The sequence below is a fragment of the Achroia grisella genome, unplaced genomic scaffold, assembly GCF_030625045.1.
Source record: "Achroia grisella isolate CSIRO2021 unplaced genomic scaffold, CSIRO_AGI_Agris_v1 utg402, whole genome shotgun sequence".
Lineage (NCBI taxonomy): Eukaryota > Metazoa > Arthropoda > Insecta > Lepidoptera > Pyralidae > Achroia > Achroia grisella.
This window is the reverse complement of record NW_026712841.1, coordinates 2,349,159-2,376,497: the sequence shown is the minus strand read 5'-3', so window position 1 is coordinate 2,376,497 and position 27,339 is coordinate 2,349,159. Positions and strand designations below refer to the sequence as shown.

Sequence of the window (27,339 nt, the reverse complement as noted above, 5' to 3'; positions counted from 1 at the left end):
GATTTAATCTCTACCATTTGTTATGCCCAACAATGCGCATACTTTATCTGCTAAATGTAAATTTTAATTAGATTATATCGATAATTCTTTTATATTGATAATATCATCTAAAGAACGATAAGAAAAATGTGAAAACTTAAGTTAGTACTTAAAATAAATTATGCGTGTAACTTACATATCGACAAAGTTGGTTAATCTGTCTACGATAACTGCGTAATGTTGCAACACTATTGCTAGACCTACAAGTCAGTATACCAGTTGACACCTACTGACTGTAATGCTCTAGATCTATTTAAACTCTATCGGCGACATCCTTTGTCTAAATTGAGATAGCCCATCTGTAGGCGGTAATAATATCTAACTAGAAAACTTATAGTAGGTGTAAATATGTTTTCTACAAATATTACTGGACATAGCAAATATGGCGACGGTCTATCTACTTGATGAAAACTGGAAATCGTCGCCAGTGTTTACCTAAACAACACCATGGACAAAAATTTAACGCTGCTATAGTTAAAGAGGAAAACGCTGAATATATAATAAGAAATATAATAAATTACGATATATTATTTCTTTACCTTTTAACATTTAGAAGCCGTTATTTATGTAAATGAATGTGTATTTTTCCTATTATCAATCGTGAGAAAATAGGTTTAATTATTTGCTTGCGATTTGAAATATGTCTCCTAAACCAGACATTCCTAAACTTTAAAGATAACGGAACACCAACTAAATACCTTCTATTTTCTGGAACCCCATATCAAAGATTATAAATCTGCACTGAAATTTATAGAAGAATTTTTTATATTATATTTTTAAGAAACACATTATACTTAACACTGTTTTAATGTGAAGAATGAAATTTTTTTACTGTTTCATGAATAATTTTATATTTCCGTATTAGGTCCGACAATTGCGGGGTATGGCGTGTATTTGTTTTTTGTATCAACGTAGTCTGAAAAAACGACGTTGTATGCTTGCTATCTACCTAAGTATTTACAAAAAAGTAATGACTCCTTCTCGTTAATTATTTTACGCTATATTAAAATAATATTTGTAACCGTGGTACGAAATAGGTAAGATTATAATTTGTAAAAATTGTAAATATCTAAACTATTCAAATAAAGTCAATATTAGTAATTTTGAATAGTCATATTTTTTATTCTGCCAAATGAGTTTGTTTGTTCCGAAACACAAACTCATCACGAGAAGAATAAGCAAGAAGCTTACTTTTTCAACTAAATGTCGTTTTAAGTAAATACAGATTAACAAGGAGGATGAATGCGGCAATCAATTTAGAAACCGTTTCGCATTCATCTTTGTCAAGTAGTTATCAGATTAAATAGACTTACTCCTATATTTTAAAGAGAGACTTTGGTTTAAAAAAATCTTAGCATTGTGCGTATGTTGGTATTCTTGTGCTTATTTTGATTGCGATTACGGAGTTATGCACTACTTACGGAGTTCATATATTACACACAAAATTGGCGGTGACGGTATTGACTGTTACTACCTATAGGTATAATAATATCTTTAATTTTGATTGATTTGATTAGGGTTGTATATAAAATACACAAATACTAAGTAAAATCCACGGTAGTTTAAAAGGGCAATTACATAGAGTTTGAACATAAAATGTTTAACACCATCCCATTTTAATTAAATTGCATAAAATATAATCGACATATTAATTTCAGAAATACTATATTTAATAGTAGTACACTATTTAGTAGTTACTGGATTAGTAGTTTCGATTTAGTATGTCTTGGATTTAGTGAACAACTGTCACAACTATTAATATCATTACAAATCAATACAATGCTATATCTCATCTGTGTAATTATAGATTTATCTTATCTTATATAATTTATCAATTGCGAAACCAACGTATCAGCATCGGCCACCCGAAAGTGTACTATAATAAGCATTCTATGTTATCTATAGTTTACCCAAAACAAACATGAATGAAAATGAAATTTTCCCTAGTTATGTAGAGAAAAAATTATAGGTAGGTGCATTATTCTAAAAATTCTAGGTTTATACAATTCATGTAGATAGGTATTGTTCTATTATCACGTGGTTTATTCATTAATTAATGTAGGTTTCATTTTTAATAATTTCTAATTATAAATAATGTTATCTATTTGTATTTCTGTTCCAATAGTTATGATCGATTGTTGTTTGTGGAAAGTAATGAGGTATATCAGGTATGGTATACCAGGATGCCCAAACAAAACTAACATGGGTATAAGATAATCATTGAAATATTTGTTTTAATTTTAAGTTCATAATTATTAGTAAATCATTTATAGCAAAAGAAAACATTTATATGCATTAGTAAATTAAAGTAATGTTAAAATGTAATAATTTATCATTTAATTTACTTTATTTTATGACAGTGAGATAATTATGCTAAATAAATGTTGAAAATAAACTTACTTTGATAATAAAGTAGACTGTGGGAAGTCTTCGTGGGGACGATTAGAAGCACCTTAACACAACACAATTTTGTTGATAACAATATTTTATTTCAACCTGTAAATGGTTTGTCCCACGACGCAACCTACTGTCGCGCTTTTTTGAGATCGTTTAAATTCGTTTTGAACATACCGCCTTCTAGTCTAGCGGGAAACGCTACAATGCTAGCGAAGCGACAGCGACGCCGCCTTTACAAGTATTATATATAGCGCCATCTAACGATGAGTAGATGAATTAAATAAGTTAGGTGTGTGGTGTACTGTATGAATCACAGACATATCGGAGAGTAGGTCGAATATATTTAAATCATATCTCGATTGTAAAACCGGATGGTGCTGTTGATAATAGTATTTATATTTGTGTATATTTTCAAAATGTAGGCACAAGGAAAGGCAGGTTCACTACTTTTCTTATATTTGTTGTCATTACAATTATGAACCAAATATGATTTTATTAATTCTACTGCGAAGTGTGAAAATTTTCTTTTTGATTGGACTGTTTTTTGTAAAATAAAATCATACTTATGTTATATACAACAAACTGTAAACCGCAGAAAAAAGAAATAACAGAGAGGAAGTGGAAAATAAGGATATCAAAACTGTATGTAATGTAAATTTATTTTCAAATCTTTTTTTATGATCATAATATAATATACAAAACAAAGTCACGAGTTTGCACAATACATCTTATGAATTTATAACAAAATACTAAAAATAATACATATGCTATGTCTTATTGACGTATTTATTATTAACTTTTTATGAACTGTAAACAATGGTTAGTCCATAACAGTTTATTGCAGTCGTTTCATCATTTAAATGTAGCAAAAATAATATTTTTTGTATCTACTATTACAACAGTCAGTACCAGTGACAAGACGAATAATATGTAAATATTAAAGTATTTGATCATAGTTTAATTTAAGTGACTACTAACTACTCATTCTGTAGTAAAATATACAAGCAGTACAAATAAACCACTCTATGAGATAAAGGTGTGTTATAATGTTGACTAAATTTACAATATATGTAATACAAGTTACTTAAAATATGATCAAGTCATAGAAAAATTCCTAATAAATATGCAAGATACAGAATAATGTAGTTAAATTATTTCATAATGATTTAACTTAAGTAGTACATCCATGACGAGAATAGCGGTAATTAAATACTTACAGATATTTATAAACAGAGGGAGCAAATCGCCAACTATAATCAATAACAAATATATCCCTTTATATTGACATCTCGCTCTATCTACTAGTGATAACCTAATCATTAATTCTTATACACGTATAACTTACGGTACATTACACTGTCAAATATATAGACATATACATTGAAAATGTAGTCCTGACGGACTCGAGTGATTTTAATGCATTATAACATTATTATTACGAAAAATTTAATAATCATTATTATCAATATTAATAAGAATCTACTGCTTAAAATCAATCAATAGTATATTATAGAAATGCTTTTGACTCAATGAATCCACATATTAAGTTGGCTCTTAGGCCAACTTATATTTTTTATGCATCTACTTTACGAGATTTGTCTAATATGATAATAGTTTGTGCTAAAATTCAGTCCGTAATGAATTGTGTTCGGAAATATTAGATTCATGCATCTGCATACATCCCCGACGGATTCATGCAATAGGTATATATTTCATAATGCAATAAGCCTCTATGAGATATTACTAGCTCTGGTGTCATGAATGTACTAACATCTTGTATATTATGAGAATACATTTATCTATCCTCATCTTTATACACAAATGTTTAAATTTTAGTTAAGAATCGTGCGGCGAAATAACATATTTTAAAACTAGTGAATATTTACGCGTATACCTATACAGGTTAACTTACTCAATTTTATTTGAAAATATTACGCTACTATGTTACTATGTAAATTAACCTAATATAACAAAATACTATATACTTATAGTACATTATAGATACTTATGTTTTGAAATCAGTGTGTCATTTGAGGAAAACATTATACTAAAGTAGATACTTATATTATTATTTTATGAATTATCGCACTGTTCAGTTTCCTTCTTTATAGGAGATTCCTTTGCTATATCTGAAAAAAAAAGAAATATATTTGTAATAATGTTGTATCAGTGCGGTGATATAATTACATATATTGGTGGTGGTGGTGATACAAATATTAATTATAAGATAATAAACAATCACTCATGTTAAGTAAATTAAACTTTTGGAGACAAAAAAAAAATGGTGTAATATCAATTGTCAGTTCTAGCATGATAATTAATTAAATCTGGTTGGCTAGTCATAAAGTTTAAATTGAAAATATCGTACTATTCGAATTTTAGGCATAAAATTATTACAATATTGTAACTAAGTTGACTCATAAGTTAGAAATTTATATCGTACTGACCTTTTTCACCAACTAGCGTGGATTTTAGTGCGAGTGGGTCAACAGTCGGCAATTTGATTCCCTGTTTTAATACCATCGTGCCATCCTGAAAAATAATTTTACAATATGTATAAGATTTAAAATAGGGTTCTATTTTGGTTTAAACCCCACTAGTGGAAACAATTGTAAAAATGCTCTGGCTAACCCACCAAATTTTCACATATCATATTTAATACAAAATAAATTAGTGTTTCTACAAATATTTGCGACATGAATTTTATATATTATTATTGTGTTGTAATTATATGTTATTATTACAACATAGTGGTGGTAGACAAGCATACGGTGGGCGCGGGAGGAGATATAATTGGAAATATCACAACAATAAAATTATATAAAATCGTATTTGAAAAACAGAGCAGTCACTGCTCTGTTTTCTGAATGTTTTAAATATGTATAATCCTAAAATGTGTTTATAGTATTAAAACACTCACCTTCATTTCAACTAAACCCTTTTTAGCCATAGCTTCTACTTCGGCCTTGGTCATCACAATCTTTTGTACTTTTACCATCTTTTTGCCGATTTGCATTTCGCATAGTTCCCCAGCACCCAATGCTAAAAAGAAATATATAGATATATATATGATTTTTAAAATGACTATAATTTGTTATAATTAACGAATTATAGTCATTTTAAAATTCGTCTCTCTTGTTTTTTTTTTAACAAGATCAAGCATTCTAAAGGTATAATTGGCACGTTGCATGTCATTGTGTTGCTGACAATTGCCAAAGTTAGGAAAAGGGCGACCTATAACTACTCAATTATATGACGAGTTAATACTGTTGCTGAGATTCGATGTAACATTATTACTCTATAAAAAGGGAGTCTTTGCCATAATTGTTCTACAACTTATACTCAATAATTTAAATATTGATGGGAATGATAAATAGAAATTACTTACGTCTTGTTGTGGTGGGCAATGGAAGAGGCTTGATTCCAGGAGGTAGTGCTTTTATTGGTACCTATAGTTAAAAAAAATATATATTATCAGACAGAGTAATATTATTTAGGATTCAATGTCCTAGAGATAAAACATTTAAATGTTTTATTTGTATGATAAGATTACACTTTATTTTTTTGAGATAATAAAATTAAGGTTTATACATACTTTTTTTAAAGTTTGTCCTGTTGGTGAGACTAAAACGTCGGAAGATGGTTTTGTTTCAACATCGTCAGTGGTCTTGTTCGACTCCTGCAATTAATATTTACGAGTACTTAATATTTTTTATAACATTATGTAATCTATAATGTTGAAGGTATGTGTTAGACTAAATCTTCTCAAATCAAGTCAACCGAGTTGCGGGTACGTATGTGGTATTTGATAGGTTATTAATATTATATTATATTATGGATAGAAACTCACTGTTTCGACGGTTTCCGATGTATCTTCATTTTGATCATCCTTCTCAGGACTCGGTGATATTTTTGACTTATTATTTTGTAATTCTACTTTTTTTTCTTTACCATCTTCTTCGGATTGAGCTTCTTCTTTCTTTAATTTACTCGGTCTGCAATTGTAATATTTCACACACAATTAAATAAACCTACTACTGTTCAAAACAAAATCCGCGAGGGTATTAAAACATTCCGTATAATCTGTTGAGGCTCATTAAAACAGATTAGGAACCCCAAGTACAGAATGAGACCACAAGACGCCACATATACCAATGATCTTCCAAAATCGCCGCATACGTAAGTGTTAAGAAAATTAACGAACGAGTATGCATAGTTATCAATGACATTGGACTCTCTGTGTGTACCACAAAATGGACCTGGCGTAAAGAAGTATTAATGCCCATGAATGATAATATCTGTTAAACTAACATTTCCTTTGATTGCTCCTTGCGTGGTCGCCCGCGCTTCCTAGTCGCAACTGTGGTCGGACTGGGAGCAGGCACTGGACTGGGTTTCGAAGACGTTTTCACACGTTTTACTTTTATACGATTCTGCAACAAAAATATAATTCTTAAATATTGTTATAGATGTTATTTATAGACAATAGATTTCCGAATATATATTATGTATTTGTGACAGGCAATTATAATGAAAATATTGATGTTTTGGCAGGTGTCGACAATTACAGGTCGTATATACAGTGGTGGACGCATAATTAGAAACACTACCAACGGTCCTTGACCTTATGTAAGATACTTCACAGCAATCATTTTTATTTTGAAATTAAACAATAAATAGGGCAACAATATATTCAACAATTTATAATTTATTATAAAAACTATATAAATTCCATTACATAGGTGTAGTTTCAATATTACAATACCGGCAACGATTTAGTCAGTTCTAAGGTATGAGCAATAATGGTCAACTAATTAGAAACAACAACAAAAAAGTATAAAAAACTATATTTTTTTAAGTATTAGTGGTTTGTATTGTTATTTACGAAATAGCTACTAACCACAGCCTACCAATAGCTATAATTAATACTTAGTGGCATATCCCTTATTTTCAATAACAGCACTGCAATGACATGGCATAGATTCAATCTATTTCATACATTTTTCTATAGGTATAGAATTCCATGCTTCAATAAATGCTTCATATAGTTCATTTTGACTGGTGCTACGTTTGTTTAAGACTGTCTTTTTAAAAATATACCAGAGATTTTCTATCGGGTTTAAATTCTGACTATTTTCTGGCCAGTCTAAAACGGACGTACGCGGTTCGCTAAGAAAATATTTGGCTTTATTGACAGTGTTTTAGGGTCATTGTGTGCTGTAACATATTTTTGTACTGACATTGATTCATTGTACCTTAAATCTTCCAAATGGGATCAACTCCACATCCGGAAAAACATCCCCAAACTATAATGTTAGCGCCACCGTGTTTAACTATACTCCTTGTGTATTTATAATTAAAAGCATTATTTAAAGAACGTCTAACATAGCGCTTTCATCGGAATTTACCATAGTAATATTTGGTTCATCTGAAAATAACTTTTTCATTCTCGTACTGTCCAATTATTATATTCTTTAGCAAATAATAAATGCTTCTCTCGGTGTTGCTTGGTAAGAAACGGTACCTTTCGAGAGGTTCTTCCAAACAAATTAGCTTCCACTAATCTTTGGCTTATCAGTCTTGACGAGATGTTTCTCTGGTCATCAGACAAAAAAACTTCATTTTTAATCTGGTTGGAGCCTTTAAATGGGTCTTTTTAACAACACGAACGATTAGCTTATTCTCTCTCGGAGAGGATTTTCTAGGCCGAGCCTTTCTAAGACCATTTTCAACTGTTTCATCATTTTCATGTGTTTTCTAATGATCAATTGCATTAAAAACTTTCTCAATAGAACAATGTAAATGCTCAGCTATTCTTCTGTACGCCCATTCATGATCTACATGTGAATTTACAATTAATTGCCTAGTTGACGCGTTACAATTTTTGTTTTTGCCCATTTTGAACAAAATAGAATTCAGATTAAATTTTGAATTGCCGCCAAAATAATAGAAAAAGGCAAGAAAGAAATATTATTTTTCAATTTCAAAAAAATAACGAGTTATGGATGCTTTTTTAAAATGTTTCTAATTAGGTGTCCAAGTGGCAAGTAACAGTAAATAAATTCCTACATGTTTAAGACTCATTTTATAATTGAAAGTAAAATATGTTTTATATTTTATCCATTTAATGAGTTTTTAATTTGATTGGCTATATTATTGCATGATTATTAATTATTGAATGTGTATATTTTATTACGATAATTTGTACGTTTGTTATACTTTCTTTATTCATAAGAAGTGTTTCTAATTATATGACCACCACTGTATATACAGCCATTACCATATGCATATTCATTATTACTCACGAAGTTGTCAACTGTCTCTAAAAAAGGTTGAGTAAAAAACAATCATCCATCACAATTTCGTGAAATTCGTGAGCTGGTGCCGTTTGTAAGGACGGGTCTGCTCTGATCATTATGAATGTATTGTAATGTAACTTTAAATGTTAATGTTCCTTTTTATTTTTAAATTGATAATGATGCTGGATTTTGCCTACCAAGTCTTTAAAAAAAAATATTTAAAACCTTTTTGATTTTTGTTGTGAGTTCTCTTGGGATATTCAGCACTGTATTTTTTAAAATAATTGTATCTCACCCCATGCCATTCACAAATAAAATATTAACTCAAAAGAGAAGACTAAAACAGACTAATCAAACTTTTTGTGTTTATAAATTTTGGGGTTAGTATTCCTATATATAAATATGTGTATATTTTAATAAAGTAATATTCTTACATCGGTTTGTTTATCTTCAAATTCATCATCATCCATATCAGAATCATCACCCTCTGATTCTTGGGTCCTGTAAAAATATAATCTTAAGTTTTCTATACTAATACTGAGAAAGTCTCTTGTTTATTCTTCTTGTACTGAATTTAAACTCAGAATAAATGGTATAAAAAAAAGATTTTTCAAAACTCTTGCGAACACTTTAATATAAAACTTTCTTTTTTTATTAATTTGTGATAAGAATAATATTACGTACCTGTCCCGTATCATTTTCGCGTAATCTTTAATCTTAGAAGGTCGCGTGGAGCGTCGGACATTATCCTCTGCACTACTTTTATCGCTGGCGCCGTTTTTAATAACATTCTGTGAAAATTATATTTTAATTTATTTCTGATCATAATAATAATAATCCAGGACAATTCACACAGTATCATCTAGTCCCAAGCTAAGCTAAAAGTAATACACATACGAAACATCCATACCTACACAAACAATCATACTGAAGAAAACAAATGTTTGTACGGTTTGAGTAAAAGAAGGAACACTATAGAAAGTAATGTGTTTAAACCGCTACACCAACAAGGCCGTCGATACACAAATGAACAGGTAAACAAAAACGTAATCTCAGAAACGGGTTAACTGAATTCGTTGTGGTTTTCACTAATGTATTGTTAGTTACATTTAAAATGTTGTGTATGTTTTATTTACAAATAAAAGTTATAACCGCAATGCTAAAAAGCAGTGCTTTTCCGATAGCCACGGATACAATGTCGTGGTCTTATCTACCTCATGAATGAATGTGATAAATTATAATATAAACTTACTTTAGGCGTGTCTTTCTCTTTTTCCTTTTCTTTAAGTTCTTTCTCGGTATTATCTTTAACAATTATATTGGTCTTTACTTCCTTGGCTTCTTTAGGCTCCTTAGTCTCTTTTGGTTCTCTTGTATCTTTTGGTTCTTTCGTTTCTTTTGGTTCCTTGTTTTCTTTTGTAATTATTCGACGCTCCGGTATTTTCTTTTCTATTGTTGCCTTTGTTGATGGCTGTAGTTTCTTTTCATCAACCCTTTAATTATTTTATAATACTAATTTAAATAATAATAAACTAAAACTGATTAATTAGACAATAAATGAAACAAAATAAAAAGAATGACAATTAGGAAAGCTTATTGAAAAAATGAATATAAAATATTATTTACCTCTGTTTCGGAGTAGATGTATGAATCTGTGGTCGCCTAATCCTGAATGATTCCGAATTCTTTGCAAGCATCTTGGTAGGTTCATTACGAGAGTTCGTCTGTAATATTAATTTTCTAGCAATTAAATCCTAAATTTAACTTTTTTTTTAAATAAATAAGTATATATATTTCTATTTAAGTCGAAGTAAGGAATTCATAATAATATATAACAAAATAGTAATGATGCATTATACATATAATAATTTTATATGTTTACTACGTATAAAATAGTTACTCTTACAATACTACAATACAATTCTACAGATAGACTTTGTAACATATGAATGCACTAAATAAATAATACATACCCTCTTTAAGTCTTGCAATTCTTTTTCGAGTAGACGCAAAGACTTGTCACTGGCACCAACGCTGTTTGTGCTCTCAACTTTATTATTTGGCTTTTCTTTCTCAGGTACTGGGAAAATTGGTAAGGTACTTTAAAGCATATGGGATATAGAATATTAAAAGTGGAGCGTGGTCTGATTTGACGGTAAATTATTGTTTGTGTTTTTAGTTTCTAAGACGTAAACTTACATTTAATTGTTTCTGACTTGGTTTGTTGGGCTTTTCTTTTTATTTCTTCAGCTTTACGTAGGATGCTCGCAGTCTGAAATAATTAATTAAAGATATTTGTATCTGAAAAATACCTTTATAAATTGTCAACTTGTATGTAATATTCTATTCTAGAAATTATCAGTTATTACACGTGTTCACGTCTTAACTTGTCTGGAGGCGAGATTTCACCGGTTTTTGATATATAAAGCAGTTCATAAAATACGTGCGTTATAAATGAAAATAGTTAAGTTATATTCCGTAACCGCACTGTTTGCTTTTTTTATTTATTTTCGAATTACCGTTGTGCGGCGCCAGCCAGTAGGTAGCGTAGATAGTAAGTAGCGCGCTGATTTAAAAAAGTTATAAGTGTGAATCTTAGTTTTAAAGGTTGCTGAAAAACTTCATAGAAGATATGTGCGTAATTAACATAGGCGGTTCAGCCTAAAATTCCGCTGTGTGTTATACCATTATAACGCACTTATTACGTAATATACTATTACCTGTTTGTTGTCATTTTTGACGTTGTCGCTAGTTACTGCGACTGTGGTGATGGTTGTTGTGGGCGTGACAGCTGCAGCGGGCACGACGGCAACAGCAGCTGTAGTCCTCTTGACTGGGACTTTCTCAGCCGCTTTCTCGGGTAATTCCTTCGTCACCGTTGGCAATGTATCAACTGCTGACAGCTCAGAGTAAGTCGCTTCGGATTCACTCTCTATAGTAATTAATAAGATCATGTATAAGAAACATAGTCAAATTTCATTACATAACATAACAGTAGTTGTAAGTATGCATTTTGAAATATATTTTTTATGCAAGTAGAATGGAATATACGTGGCTTATTTGATGGACAGTGGTATCCATTATGTATCACAAAATAGTATAAAAGCATGACACCTTAGTTTTGGCAATAGCGATACATCTATACTATCCATAGCGCTCATCAGGTGGGGTGTCAGGTTGTTTCTTATTTTAGTTACATCGAAAAACGAAAAAAGTCAGCTCTCAAAACATGTATAGGGATTATTTAACTAGATCTGGCGTGAAGATACATAATAATATTGTGATAGACAATTATTTGGTACTTACCTTCAGAATTTGTGTTGTCTATTTTAGCTTCAGATTCAGTCGCTGTACTATCGAGCTGCAATATAAGTTTACAATATTAGTACTCTGTCCCTATTTTTGTGAATATTTTAATTATATACGATTATATTGATATATTATTATTATAGTTTTTATTTTCACCATTACTGCCCTCAACGCTTTCTATATCACCTAAAGGTTAGCCGTTAATTCTCTACTAACCTTTAAGTAAGGCGAGCTTAATATGGTATTAAGCCCGGCTTTTGTACAATAAGGGATTAAAAAAATATTTAATAGCCTACTAATAAGATAAACGTGAAACATGTATGGAAGAATTCAAAACACGCCACATGAATACTATAGAATTCGGTACTGTGATGAAAACCTTAAACTGATTTGTCTGTATATTCAGATTCATTAATAGAAGTTGAGTAATATAATTACCATAAAGTTATCGGCTTTCTTGATTTCAACTACCATGTGGTCTCCTTCTTCTTTCACTGGAAATAAATTAATGATGATGATGATGATGTTGCAATTTGAGAAAAAAAAGACGTCGCTTAATTATGAATCCAATTGTAAAGGCCATAAGAAATAGTACTACATAATAACAATAGTTACCATTGATTGTATTATCGTCGTCCTCGTCTTCGGCATCCACCTCCATGGAAGAATCCTGTTATGGTAAGTCAGATAAAGTAAAAAAAAGATATAGGTACATACTTATATCAAATCAATAAGTTCTAATTCATATACGAAAGCTTGTTAAGAAACTACATAATAAACAACTTGCCCAATTGTATTGAGTGTTCTACAATTTATTAACTTCATAATATATATTAAAAATAATAATTTACGAAGTAACTCATTTATGTAATATCTATCAAGTAATTAGTAAAGAATTTGGTAATCATAAAAAAAATGGGTGGTTACTACAGAAATATGTGAAGAAGAATCCAAATATAAAATCATATTTTCTAATAGTCAATTACTTACTTGCGAATTCCGCAGCTCTTCGTCGTGTGCGGTAGTTAAATGTAGATCTAGTTTTTCCTTTGAGGTGAATACTAGTTCGCACAAGTCGCACATAAACTCTATTCCTGTACCAAAATACAAGTTTTATGATATTTACAGTATGTTACAGTGATGTTTGGAATAATATGTCTTCCAATATTCACTTTTACTTTTTACATATTTCTATTAGTGCTATCCGAATTAATAGAAATATGAATTCATCAAGATAATAATATAATTAAGTGAATATGAACACCTTTTTATTAAAATTATACAGATGGTTCAATATAAAATTTGGCTCAGTTAGTTATATAATAATAGCCGACCGACATAGCGATTTGGCAGAGAAATAGAAGATGCTGCCTACTCTCAAATATATCTTCTTATGAATCATTAGGTGCCACTTCAGTATGTAAGTCTTTGACAATATGATCTTAATAACGTTCACACTTAAATTTTAATTAAATTTGGTGACTAGTATAAATAAATATAATTATAGTCTGATGTGGAAATTCGAAACAAAAATTAAAACAAATAAACGTCACTGTGAAAGTCATATCTCTTGTTTAGTTAATATTTCCACTTCAATCTTAAATATTTACATATATCACAAAAACAATTATATATATTTGTATTGTGCTCAGTAGAGAATTATCTTTAAGGGCTACAACTATTCTTACCATTGACATGAGATTTTATATGCACAGTGACAGCGTCAACATTCTCAAACTTTTCCTGACAGAGTGGACAAGTGAGATTCTGCGTAGCGTGTATCGCGGAATGATATATCAGCTCGTCCTGCGTTGAAAACGTGTCTTCGCATTGTTCACAGCGGTACTGGTCTATATCACCGAAAGGGGTACGATTGGCGCCGTGACGGTGCTTTACACGTAAATGTCTGGAAATATATGTATTTCTGTTATAGAGGAGACTTATGCCACGTATAACGATGTTAAGGGTAACACACATTAACCGTTTGAGCGCTATGGGTTTTTACTTATGTATGCCTAAAAATGCAAAGAAAAATCGTTGATTTTGATATCCCATTCCTGCAAAAAAATATGTATCTAACGGTAAAGTAAAGTAACTAAAATGTAAGTAGAAAATTTATAATAATCTACAGTTATTACAATGAAGTTCATAATTGCATAGCTCTACCTATCTACTGAATTCTGAAACTCGCTAGTTTTTTTAATTAAACATTCGTTGAATAACTATCCCATATTTATAAGGATTTTTACTAATCGTTTAAAAAAAAGAGGTGAAAAACTGGCAAATTTGAGCTTGGTAACCTAAAAATTGTTTTTGGGCTTATAATTTATAAAAAAAAATAGTGGTTACACAATTGTGAAAATGGACAAATAATGTTACAGTTGTTTTCCATGAGGACTGAAAGCCATTTTGGGTATATGATTATATATATATGTTACACAGTAACATATGATTGTACAACTTACCTAGTATAGTGATGGGATTTTAAAAAGCTTTTATTACAGTACTTGCACGGATAAGCCCTTTTGCCGGCATGGGAGCGTACGTGTCTTGTCAACTTTGATACTGATGAGAATACTGTGAACAAAAAATAAGTTTATTAATAATTTGTGTAGTGACAATTATCAATCATTACTGATACGTTTTATTCTTATGTGTGCGCATGTTCATAGCTTATTTTAATGGTGAAAGGAAGAATAGTTGATTATGGTTCCTTTCGACTCACGCTCTGTACAATACTCGCAACGTAAACCACGTTTCTTGTTATGTACGATATCTATGTGCCTTCGTAGTGTATTTTTTTCATGGAATCTGTAACAATTTTTTTTTTCATTAAAATACCATTAAACTTATTGTTAGAATAAAAAAAAAATAGAAATCGGCTTTAAAATTAAATTTATAAAGTCGATTATTTTAATCAATGTCGTTTATAATTAGCTTTCTACATGTGAATGTAAATATTTCCAACATTACCTCTTGCTACATACTGGACAAACATGTCGCCGGTTAGCAATGTTGCCGTGTCTATTTTGATGCGCTACTAATTCTTCTTGAGACAAAAATGTTACTGTACAATGGGGACAACTGAACTGACACAGGTCACTATGTAAAACCTGAAAGGATCAATTAAATATTCTTTAATGAATCATTATACCCATACAAACAATTAGCGCGCCTATCGAAGTTGTTTGTGACCTGAGAGGCGGTACTAGATTTGCCCAGAGGCTAAAAATGCCATTCAAAGATGCAACGCTGCCGTTATCTTGGGTATGCTACCTTGATTTGGGGCGTTGGATTAATTAAATGTAATGAAATTATTGATGAAAATAAATGTAAGAGATTTCATATATATAGAAAAGCAATTTAAGGAAAGAATAAACTGAATGAATCTTGTAAATACTGAATTTATAAGTTAGAAAATTCAAGATAGTACTCCTGAATGAGTAAATGTCAAAGGTAACACAATCAAATTGGAAGTTAAAATACACAGTATAAATTTACGTGTAGAAAATACTCATAATAAACGGTAAAAATCAATTCACCTTCTCATGGCGTTTCAGTAAAATTAATCGTTTGAATTTGCGTCCACAAGCCAAGCATTCAAACGGCATGTCATCAGAATGTATTAATGCATGCGTCGCCAGATCGTGTTTGTTATAAAATTTACTGAAAGTAACATTTAAAAGCATGTTAAAAATATCAATTATTATTCATACTACATTGTTTGCCCTGATTGAGGCCATTTCATTCTCAGATAGATTATACTAGTACTTGTGGCATCAGTATTTAATCTAAGAGAAGCAGTATTGATTAGCAGACATTGATGCTTCGTTCCTATTAATTTTAGCGTGATGTTATGTAGACTATAGCCTTCCTCAATAAATAGGTTATTTCAACACTGAACTAATTTTTCCATAAAAATATTAGTTCCTGAAATTAATCTAACAAACAAACTTTCAGTTCAAAAATATTAGTGTAGATATAAGTTCATGATACTTACGCATTACAGTGATTGCAAGGTACAGTTCTAGCTCTGTGCCTTTGAACTTTATGTAACTCCAATAACTGTTGCAGAGGGTAAGTGCAGTCACACAGGTTGCATGGCCAGCGGTTTGCATCTGATTTCTTCAGTGTTATCTCGTCATATAAGCCTGCATGACAACTTAGAAGTACTAAGAAGAAACTGTATTAGAATATCACATAAAAGCAACCAGATATTGGAAGCAACTGAATTTTAAATATTAACATAAAACAAAATTACATTGTGGGGATAATTATTAAATATATAGCTTATTATCAAATAGTAAACTGGTACAAACCTGTATAGGAAAATAAATATAGGTATTGACCTATAGTAGCTTTGTAGAGGTTTCTAATTATTTTAAAACTCAGTTAAATAAATGTTGAGTTTAACAATGACAAACAAAATAAAATCTTATTTATTTATAGTATTGGTTTAGACAATATAGGTAAGTACTGAAATTAAATACAAACAAATTAAGTAAATGGAAAAGAAAATGCAAACAGCAACTATTGTCACAAAATTAAACATGTTTTCTCTCCATTTGTATAAATCAACCTGTAATGTAATGAAATTTATTGCTCCAACTATACAGCGTAAAAAAATTACAAGTTGGGATAGCGATCTATAAGTATTTCCTTAATAACTCACATAATGGTGATCTTTTAAGGAACTCAGCCATTACATTCCATTGGTAGAACATCAGAATCTATATAATCTGTCAGCAGTGTGTGATCCTTGTAATAACATGTATGGACACCGGGGCAGACTGATTCAGTCTGCTTGAGTCAGTATAGGAACAATGGACACATTAAAAGTGAAAACATGTTTATAAATGAGTGAACCATGCTAAATATAAACAACAGAATATGAAAAAGCTATGAACACACGCAGATTTAAGACAAATTAGTACTATTACTACTATATAATTTCATTCATTACACAATATTTACCTTTCCCAGATGCTTTTTCTTTGGCAAAATCAGTTTCATTTTTATTTGTCAGCAATTTGACATGTTCAGATCCATCTTCCAATTGGTCAATCTGTTAAAAAATAGAATCAGTTTAAATATGGTAGAACATTAAAATAAATAAATAAATTTAATTTAATCATTAATAATTATTTAAAAAGACAATCTACATATTACTCTAAGGCAGAGAGATACTGATGTCACTATTGTTAGTAATATACCCTTTTGCAGTCCCCCTGGAAACCATTGTGGTTCATTTCCTTTAAAATCACAGCGATGGGCTAACAGATCTGATATCATCCAATGATACTCTACTAGAGCCACTTTAATATAAACTGCAAGTAAGGGCATCAGTCATCATCATGTATAAAATACAAATATACCTTAATATTGTACACATTTTCATCCTCTTCATCACTATCATATGATTGAGATGTTACTTGAACTGTTGCACCACCTTCCACTACTGATTTGATTACCGGTTCTTTTGTTAATGATTTGGTAAATGATTTATAGAGCTGAAATTTAAAAATATATATTACAGACGGAATATTCATTGTTATCAACTCTCTTACCTTACACTAAACTGTTTGGGGTCAGCATATTCCACACCATTAACTCTGAAAACTCACCAAAATTATTTATAAAAGTTATATAAATGTTTATTATTATATGTATGGAGACATATTACAAACCTGTGTGGATTGCGTAAACAAATATAATGTAGCAAAGTTCCTGCATTATATAATATGCATAATAAATAACATTTATATAACTTTTATAAATAATTTTGGTCATTCCTTTACATTACATACATGCCTGGATTGAAATACCTGTTTAATTTAACTAGTTTACCTACTATTACCAATTTTACATAAAGTTTAAGACAATTAATATAAAAATATTCAAGATCTTACCTTGTTAAGTTGAGAAGGCCATGCCATATTTTCCATAGGAGTTCCACTTTGAACATAATTCAAGATGGTTTCATCAGTTTGATGACAAATTTGTTTATATTCATAGCAAATATCCATAAAGAATCTACACCGATTACATATAAATGAAGGCATCTTGTCTGATGGAAATACCTGTAAAATAAATAATAATTTGGGAAAAGAATAAACTAAATTAAACATTTTAGTTAAAATAATATGAAATTTTATTATAAAGTACTAATTTTATTACCGGCAGGTGGCGCTTGCAATGCTGACAAATGATTTCTACTATTTTAAATTGTAGATGGTATCAGTATATTTTATTTAAACATTTAATTTTACTACATACGGTTATCTATGATAAGTTTAGCTTTATAAATTTATGAATAAAACATTTAAAGACAAGTTTTCGGCGCCATTAACGCAATTAATACAGACAAAATCCTGTATAGGTGGCGTCCTTTTAAAATTATAATATTAATTATTTATCAATTATTAATAAGACTAATGAACTAAATAATATTAATAAAAATTACCTCGATAGATACACTTGATAAAATTTTGAGCGACAGAGGAACTGCATTTTTAGGTTTTCTTGATCTGTCGTATAAATTCGATAGGGAACTATCTTGACATAAACAAAATCTACAAATTTTTAAAGCACTCAACGACTCCTTTCGTTTTTCCATTTTATTCGTTATTTATAGTACCACTAATTGAACAATATTTAATTTTTTATTCCATAACCTCTTCTTTCCTTAATACTACAAACGAAAGTATCAAACATATTTCATTGACACTAGCGCCACCAAAACAAATGATGCGTTTTTGTGACGCCAAATTACAGCGCCTCTAGTGGAGAGTAGAGTAAATAAAAACGACAACGTATTAATTATATTCTTGTAGCCACCAAGAGATGGCGCGAAACAATAACGAATAATAATTATACGAATACGATAATATTGCGGTATCATGATCATAGGTATATCATTTTGTGAAAAGGAGCTTCCTGCTCGCAGCTGGCCTACACAGCTTCTACCGACCAATAGAAGACGATTGCAGATGGCAAACGAAATGAGTGGAAGAACTTATGGAGCGGGTGAAGGCCAACTCTTGCCTGACGGATACTACTTCAGTCTGAGGACACCGCTAGGTTTTCGAACCTTGCCTCAGGTTATCGTAATTTCAATCACCGTTTAAAATAATATACGGGGATCCATCGGAGGGGCACCCGGGGGACGTATAAGTGTGCATGGATAGTATGAATTGTGGTATAAAGGTTATTTCAGCTGGTGCTCGAATAGACCATTAAGATCCGAGCGTCCATGAGGATAACGAATTTCATTATAACTGAAATATTTTGAATATATTAAAGTAATTTCTCCTTAGATGACGGCAGAGTTGGGAGAATATTGAGTAGAGTCACCACTCTTTATTCTCCGAAATATATATAACGATTAACGACTAGCGGTGCTAGTCGGCATACGACATTTTAGACAGACCAACAGACGACGGCAGCTTTGTATGTAAGTATGATGTTACTTTTAACGTTCCTTACATTAGAAGTATCACTATACTTACCTACATACAAAGCTGCCGTCGTCATCGTGGTAAGTGTGGATTAAAATAAACTTATGAAGAGACAACTGTCCTGTCTTATAGGATTATAATGGTACCTATATTATTCATGATTATTTTACGCGTAATTAATAAGAAAAATAAAGTATTTACTATTCTTAAATGTGAAGATGACATTTATATAAAGACGAATTCTTGAACAACATTTACAAGGGAACACCTAGTTATAGATAAAACATTTTATCGATATATTAATCAGATTAATGTTATCGTATTGGTACGTATTACTAAATATAAAATACTTCACACTTCATAATAGAATTATAATTAAGACGCTGAGCATGTGTTTATTATGTTATAATAAAGTGAAATAGTTTAACTATGGAAAGTGAAAATAATAATGGCAGTGCTCCGTCTCGTCGTTCCATAGATTCTACGGGTAGTAGTAACAGTAGTACATGGATGAACCGGAAAAAAAACAATATTTCTCTTCTGTAAGTGACTATTACATTATATTGAAACCAAGAACATTAGACCCTATCTACTTAAATATAATTATAGTGTACCAAAGTAATTTACATTACTTCATCGAACCTTAAAAAAAAGGAAACTCTAGATAATAATTAATTTATGTAGATATTATAAGATGACTTGACCTAGACCCGCGACAGTCTTTTATTCGGTTGGGGAATCCAGTAAGTATATATATTTGTTTGAAATATAAATATAATAACTTATATACTTGTTTGTGGATGGAATTAATGTCAGTGATTTATTTATGTACTTATTATCTATATTTTTTACATAAGTGCTACCGGACTGCCTCCTATCTTAGATAAATAAACAATTTTCTTAACGTTTTCTCCATTTATACTCTTAACTCTCGAAGACAAAAGAAAAACTTTAAAACTGTTTATAAACCCCCGTCAAATTAAATCTTCTTTAAAGATTTAATTTGACGGGGGTTTATAAATATAATCAATTTAAGTAATTGTATTTGTACTATTATTTTTTATATTTTACTAGCTGTCCCGGCAAACGTTGTTTTGTCATATAAATTAAATTTGCTATTAAAATAGGGATTGGTGATAGAAGAGTGTAAGTGAAAATTTAGGGTTGCATGTATTTTTTAATGCCACATTATAAAAAAATAAATATATAAAAATATTACAAATAAATTAAATAAGATGTTAAGGACAACCATCACTTAGGAGTATGGAAACTAAATCTCAGATCTACTGAATATGCATGTCAAATTTAATAGAAATCGGTCAAGCCGTTTCAGAGAAGTATGGTAGCTAACATTGTGACACGAGAATTTTATACACATATATATTATTAATATAAGATTAATAATTAAATTTAAAATTAATTCAAACAAGCTTATGCCGCACAGTATAGTAAATGGTAATTGTCGCATATACCAACATACCAATTTCTTTACTATAGTTTCATTTTCTTCATAGATGGCGTGGTAATAAGAAAAAGAGGTCATTATTAGAATCTATACCTTCGGAAGAAAATCTTGACACAACTTCGATCGGCACAAATTATACGGTATTTATCTTTTACAAAACATATTATATTATTTTATTTAAAATTACTCCACCTAAAAAACAATGCTAAATACGCTACACTTGCCTCTATCATATTGGATTCGGTGTTGCATTGTGATGATTATGAAGACTTATGACAATAATTTTAATATCCATATAATATTTGGAATTAAAATTGTTAACACATATTTTTATATTTGCACTAATAATCACATTTAGACACCTTAAATAAGTATTGCAACATGATAAAATATTGACGACAGTCGATATTATCATAAATTTGAAAAATATAATTTCGTTTACCATATTTAGGTACTTATTTATACTTACACAATAAATGATTTATTAGAGATTATAGTTCATACGATAAGCGTACCACTAGTAGATAAAAGTCTAAAATGTTTTAACAAATTGATATCTTGTTCATCAGGTCGACACAGCAGGTAATAAATATGTCAAAGGTACAATTGTAACTGTAGTGCTAGTAGAAGCTAAAGGTCTTCCAGACAAACCAAATGATGGCTCTACTCACGGACTTTTCTGCAGACTTAGGTAATTAATAATTAATATAATATCTATGTACTGAATACAGTTACATATATATAAGATCCGCTTTGTGAAAATACAAATATTTGTATTTCATTTCATTATATATGATTTAAAACAGCTGCATAATTTATAAACACAGGGTAGAAGGGATATTAGGAATGAAAAACGGCGGTGTACCTCTAACGCACCGCCTAACTAGCCTCTCCTCACCGCAGCTGCTGCAGCTGGTCTGACGCAGCCTCTGGAAATTATCGTGATTAATTTCTGGTGCATTTAAGATTGTTTAAGATTTTATTTCATTAAGAAATATGAATTCTACTAATAAATAACATTTACTATCCATTAGGTTGGGCTCAAAAACGTTGCTATCAAAGGTATCCACAAACGCCAATCACCCAGAATGGAAGGAACGATTTGATTTTAACTTAAAAGACGATTATTTACTAAGGATTTCATTATGGGATAAAGGAAGGCAAAGAAACTTTATGGGAAGGTAGGTACTTTTCATATTTTTAACAGTTGATTGTATTGATTACCTACTCATCAGAAAGAGAATATCAATATTGACAATAAGCGTAGTTTTGAACATATGCCCAAATGAAAGAAAATCACATCTTCACTAAATAATTATTTATAATAATGATATAGGTATATATAAACGCCAGTATTTATTTTTAGGTGTATTTTAAATCTATTGGACCTTGAAAAGGATCGGACACATGAGTTTTGGCAAGAATTAGACGATGGATTTGGTTCAGTACATTTTTCTGTGACGATGTGCGACACTCGAAGAAGTATCCCTCCGCATAAAGGTGATGAGAAAATGGATGAAGCGTTCGAAAAATATGTATGTACAATTTTTAATACTAATGTTTAGGTACTTAGTGAAATCAGTTTTAATTTTTTTTCACGAACGTTTACAATATGACACATTATTGAAAGAGTTCCCGATATTTGGGCACTGTTATCAACGTCTTGGTCACGGGTTACCTAACTCTTAAATGATATCATAATAAATATCTCATTTAAGTAATGTGTAAAATTTAGTAAATTATACAAAAAAAAAACACTTTTAGGCATTCCTTAACTTAGCCAACGATTGGAGCGAAATTGGGGAGGTTCATGTGAAAGTGATTGGAGCAAAAGGACTTAATGGCAATCTTTCCGCGTATTGCACGCTGGAACTCGATAACCAAAGGGTACAAACGCACAATGTTCGAGTTAATAATGATCAATATAATTGGGATAGAAGTTATGTGTTGTAAGTATGATTTAGTTAGTTAATATATTAAATCCTTAATGATAAAATTTGATACCGATTATAAGTTCTTAGAAAAATAGACATAAACGTCATTTTTATTTCGTAATATGCGCTAATATTAAAATCTGTACAGAAGCCTTGATGTTACTGTAGAATTATTTCAGTACCTAACATACGAAAATATATATGTATATTTAAAAGTTTAAAGTGTCTTCTTTTTGAAGTCTGGAATTAAAAAACATTTTATGTAGATCTGAGTTTCTTACCTATTTATGAACTTTAAATTACTGCATGGCACATGTAATTAGTTCAACTAGAATTTAGATCTCATGATAAAAATTTAGAAACGCTGAGGATTCAGAAAGCATGCTAAGTGATCCAGTTTACCTGCAACTTCGACCAAATATTAATAATACCTAATTATTGTTTATTTTCAGTAACATATCGGATATTACAACATGTTTAGATCTTAAAGTGTACGACAATTCTCTTTTGACTACTATACTAAATGAGAGTTTAGGACGAGTTTCTATACCATTATTGAGGGTAGCTAATGGAACGATGCGCTGGTACGCTTTGAAAGATAAATCCAATAAGATTGCTGCTAGAGGCAATTGTCCTAGAGTTTTGTTAGAAATATCTATATTTTGGAATCCGGTTAGTAGCCTTAATATAATAATGCTATGATATCATGCTTAGAATGAGTAATAAATGGACTTTAAATATGATATTGCATAATAAACTAACTAATAAGTACTTAGACAGATAAATTAGACAAATTAAAATATAGATTAGTTGAAGATTGTAGATAGTGATATATATATAATTAGTCATAATTATTATTTATAAAATTAATAATAGATTTCCCTAGCTGTAACCTGCAACAATATTCTTTACAGTTTCTTTTAATAAAACCAGTAGGTACCTAATTTAATTGAAATCCGTTCAGTATAGTAATAGATATGCAAACATATGTACAATTTTTTTAGGGACAGGGAGAAGTGAGATCTTGTTAATTTAGATTGAGAGTATAAAGCTTTTTTGTTTTGTAGGTGAAAGCGGCAGTCAAAATGTTTCAGCCAAAGGAAATAAAATACCTCAAAAAACCTCCCAAATTCGACGTATTCCTTATTTACAACAACTTGGAATTTATAAGAGATTTGTTTGATGCCTTGTATCAAGCTAATGAATATTACAAGTAATTATTTTTGTTTTAATACAGATTAAAAAAAAATAACCTGCCGAGGTACGACTTTGTGTAAACTCGTCTGCGTAGGCACTTCTGTCTTCTCTATCCTTTAGGTTCATAAGCAGTGTTTCTGTTGCCTATAAAAGGTGAATTCTGGCAGTAATGTTACAGGGTAAGGAGGTATGTCATCTCAGTCTTCCGAAATGTAAACTCATAAGATATCTATAGGTAGGCGAAGCGCGACGGTTGCCACTTACCATCAGGTATGCTGTCAGTCTGTTTGCCATTCCATAAGATCATTTATTTACTAATACTATTTAGGATATGACCACATGCGATTAGGTTTTATTATTATACTTATAGTATTTATTTGTGTAGATTAGACAAGATATACATTTGGAAAATGACAGTTTAATACATTTTTTAAATAAGTTTTATGCGAAAATAACAATTTGAACGCGTCAATTATACTATAATGTATTTAACTATTGTGTTTTATTTTCAGGCAGTTATTTGAGTGGGAGAATCAGGAATTGTCGTTTGTCGCATTGGCCATATGGATATTCTTCTGGTTTTATTTTAAATTGTGGACAACACCGCTTTGTTTATTGTTGCCCTTCATATACTATTGGGTTTATCGGCGGAACAAGAGTAATTTTATTCTTTTATTTCATCATCATCATCATCATCGCAGCCCGGAAGACGTCCACTGCTGGACATAGGCCTCCCCCAAATATCTTATTTATTACTGGCGATCACCTCTTGGTTCGCACGGAATAATATATTTTCTTGCTATAACATGGAGTCCATAGTACAAGTTAAACCTCTAATTTAAAAATACATAGGTGAAAACTGTATCAAATTTCATGTAGTAATTTTTGTTTGATGTGTGTACACACAGACACAGACAGACAAAAAAAAAATTCTCTTTTGCCTTTTTTGCTCTAATAATAAACCTCGTTTTTTACATAACACATGACACTGGACATCGGCATTACAAAACTTAGATAATGCAACTAAATAATGATATATTTTTAGGTCTGGTAAATGGAAGTAAAGGTTCTAACAAGAATGTTGACGATCAACCGGAAGTAAGCGACAATGAAAAGGTATTTATGATTTAGGTTGTCAGCGCGTTACATTACTGACTTAGTTGTTTGCTACTGTGACTAAGACAGAAAGGTCGTCAGTTCAAATATTGTAGACACTAAAAACTTCGTGGATCAATTACTATTTATGATTGTCTTTTGTTTTTTATCGGTAGTGGAAACCCTATATGGGTTACTCTTGAAAAACTGTAATTACATATACATATCTAATTTATTGAATTTAATAATTTTTATATTAGTGATATTTAATAGCTATAAGATATTATAAATGATATAAATTAAGTCACACAAGCTATTTTTTATTTATTACAATATAAGTTTAATTTTCAGCTAAGTATAAAAGCCATGACCGCAAAAATGCAAGGGCTACCGGAAATGACAATTACTATAACGCAGAGTGTAGAGTACCTTGTTAGTATGTTGGAAAGAATATACAAGTAAGTTTTTATTAACCGTGTTAACATTATTAATATCTTATTGTAATAAATAATAAGACAGTATTTATAACAAATTGTGGACATTTTATCTGTTTAACTTTATATTTTTCTTTTAGTTTGGTGACGTTTGAAGTGCCGTTTATAAGTTATTTAGTCATGTTGTTTTTGGTCATAGCATCAGTTGGACTATACATAATACCATTTAATTTAATAATGATTGCCTTAGGTAAGTTATATATCCATGACCATTGTACCATTCATACATACTCTACATAGTTTTAGTAGTGCGTGGTTACCACATTCTCACATACTCGTATTTCAGCCGCTATGCAGCTTGCTTTGTAATTTATTTCAGTTGCATGGTGTGATTAGGTTGTAAAATATACAAGTTGATAAAAGTTAGTGGGGACTTAGTGGGGACTAAGATGCCATACCTTTTATCCTGTGTCATTGAATTTCAATGACATAAACCGAAAAAACCTGTTAGAGGAAACGCTTAATCGATAGTTTTTAATGTAAAGGTACTCATATATCTAACATAACTATGCTTTTATAAATTCACAGGTATTTATAAGTTTACTAGAAAATATTTAGATCCAGAAAGGACACCTAATAACGATTTACTGGATTTTATTTCAAGGATACCTGACAACGAACAATTGGTAAGTAAATTTTACAGTAATTATAGTTATATGTATATCACATATAACTATAATTACTGTAAAATCTTTGTACTTATCAGCGTGATAGACTTTGTACAAACTCGCTTACGTGACTACTTGTGTCTCACACACCATCAACTTGTGTGCATCGTAAGCGGTGATCAGGTTTAGAAGATAAGTAAGATATTGGAGTGAAATTACTGGGTACGGGGCTGTATATTGACTTTACTTTGTATGAATAGAGACAGACGACGATTCTACTATTGTTAGAGTGTGATAGATATTTTCCTAGAAGTTTTTATCTATCTTTTTTTATTAAAATCATAGACTATTCATGTATATTGTTTTAAGTTACAACTGCAATAAAGGATAAAAATATTGTCTAGAGTTAAATTTATTTTATTAATTGTCTCACTGTATGCTAATTATTTGTAGATTTTGTATATTTCAATGAAGAAAGATTTGATTTTTGTTTGTAATATAAACGACCTATCGTAAATTATCTTACGAAACCCAAAAATATGTGTCCGGGCTAACACAGGGTGTATTTCAGGCAGAGCCGCGGGATACAGCTAGTATAAAATAATTTATTTTATAGATTTGATATTCTAATGAACGTGTTTCTATTGCAGAAACATTGGAAGGAATTAAATGTACCAGAGCCGGAGCAAAAGGATCATAATAATATTGTAGCTAAACATCCCGTAACTAGATCATTTAGCAGTTTGTGATAATAATGAATGTGATTCAAGTTTCTAATATTTAGAAAATATAAATGTTTTATTATAATTTTGCATAAACATATTGTGGTATTCCCAGTGTATTGTTAAAGATATTAAAAAAATAGGTAAGAATTAAAGTGTAAACAAAAATCTATAAATTGTTTTCTTTAAGCAGGAAAGTCCTAAAAATATTTCACCTTTTTTTTTATAATTAATATATTCTTTATTTTTTATTTATTATCATCTATGCAAGTTGTCGGCAACCCTTTGTTAAGGGAAGGTAACATACCTATTAGCAAAATGAA

The 27,339-nt window shown here is 30.3% G+C and overlaps 3 protein-coding genes across 4 annotated transcripts in view; 1 reads left to right on the top strand and 2 right to left on the bottom strand.

Moving 5' to 3' along the window:
• LOC131844341 (aquaporin AQPAe.a) overlaps positions 1 to 2,630 on the bottom strand; it is a 38,171-nt gene extending 35,541 nt beyond the window's left edge. Inside the window, exon 1 of the mRNA XM_059193200.1 lies at positions 2,440 to 2,630. The gene's annotated coding sequence lies outside the window, so the exon portion shown is untranslated. The remainder of the gene's footprint in view (positions 1 to 2,439) is intronic.
• A 1,151-nt stretch (positions 2,631 to 3,781) lies between these two features.
• Positions 3,782 to 18,770, bottom strand: LOC131844188 (RE1-silencing transcription factor-like). 2 transcript variants are annotated; one of them, XM_059192995.1, is made up of 28 exons: positions 18,508 to 18,770; positions 17,954 to 18,124; positions 17,420 to 17,554; positions 17,019 to 17,109; positions 16,045 to 16,195; positions 15,587 to 15,710; positions 15,018 to 15,157; positions 14,770 to 14,855; positions 14,510 to 14,621; positions 13,733 to 13,950; positions 13,035 to 13,138; positions 12,660 to 12,714; positions 12,483 to 12,538; positions 12,042 to 12,096; positions 11,456 to 11,667; positions 10,935 to 11,007; positions 10,709 to 10,815; positions 10,362 to 10,459; positions 9,988 to 10,228; positions 9,420 to 9,526; positions 9,170 to 9,236; positions 6,748 to 6,869; positions 6,287 to 6,431; positions 6,032 to 6,115; positions 5,825 to 5,885; positions 5,357 to 5,478; positions 4,884 to 4,968; positions 3,782 to 4,565 (listed from the first exon to the last, which is right to left on the bottom strand). In XM_059192995.1, exons 1-28 carry the CDS (start codon positions 18,658 to 18,660, stop codon positions 4,510 to 4,512), a joined length of 3,231 nt encoding a protein of 1,076 aa, XP_059048978.1. In that variant the 5' UTR covers positions 18,661 to 18,770; the 3' UTR covers positions 3,782 to 4,509. The 2 variants fall into 2 exon arrangements, with proteins under 2 accessions (XP_059048978.1, XP_059048979.1); XM_059192996.1 differs by lacking the exons at positions 14,770 to 14,855; positions 15,018 to 15,157; positions 15,587 to 15,710; positions 16,045 to 16,195.
• A 1,114-nt stretch (positions 18,771 to 19,884) lies between these two features.
• LOC131844476 (multiple C2 and transmembrane domain-containing protein-like) lies at positions 19,885 to 27,137 on the top strand. The gene is made up of 14 exons (XM_059193383.1): positions 19,885 to 20,043; positions 21,016 to 21,106; positions 21,536 to 21,657; positions 22,001 to 22,147; positions 22,333 to 22,501; positions 22,731 to 22,915; positions 23,353 to 23,572; positions 23,968 to 24,113; positions 24,610 to 24,755; positions 25,143 to 25,213; positions 25,544 to 25,650; positions 25,767 to 25,876; positions 26,215 to 26,312; positions 26,945 to 27,137. The coding sequence occupies exons 1-14, from the start codon at positions 19,931 to 19,933 to the stop codon at positions 27,041 to 27,043; spliced, it is 1,824 nt and encodes a 607-aa protein (XP_059049366.1). The 5' UTR covers positions 19,885 to 19,930; the 3' UTR covers positions 27,044 to 27,137.
• Positions 27,138 to 27,339: the final 202 nt, after the last annotated feature.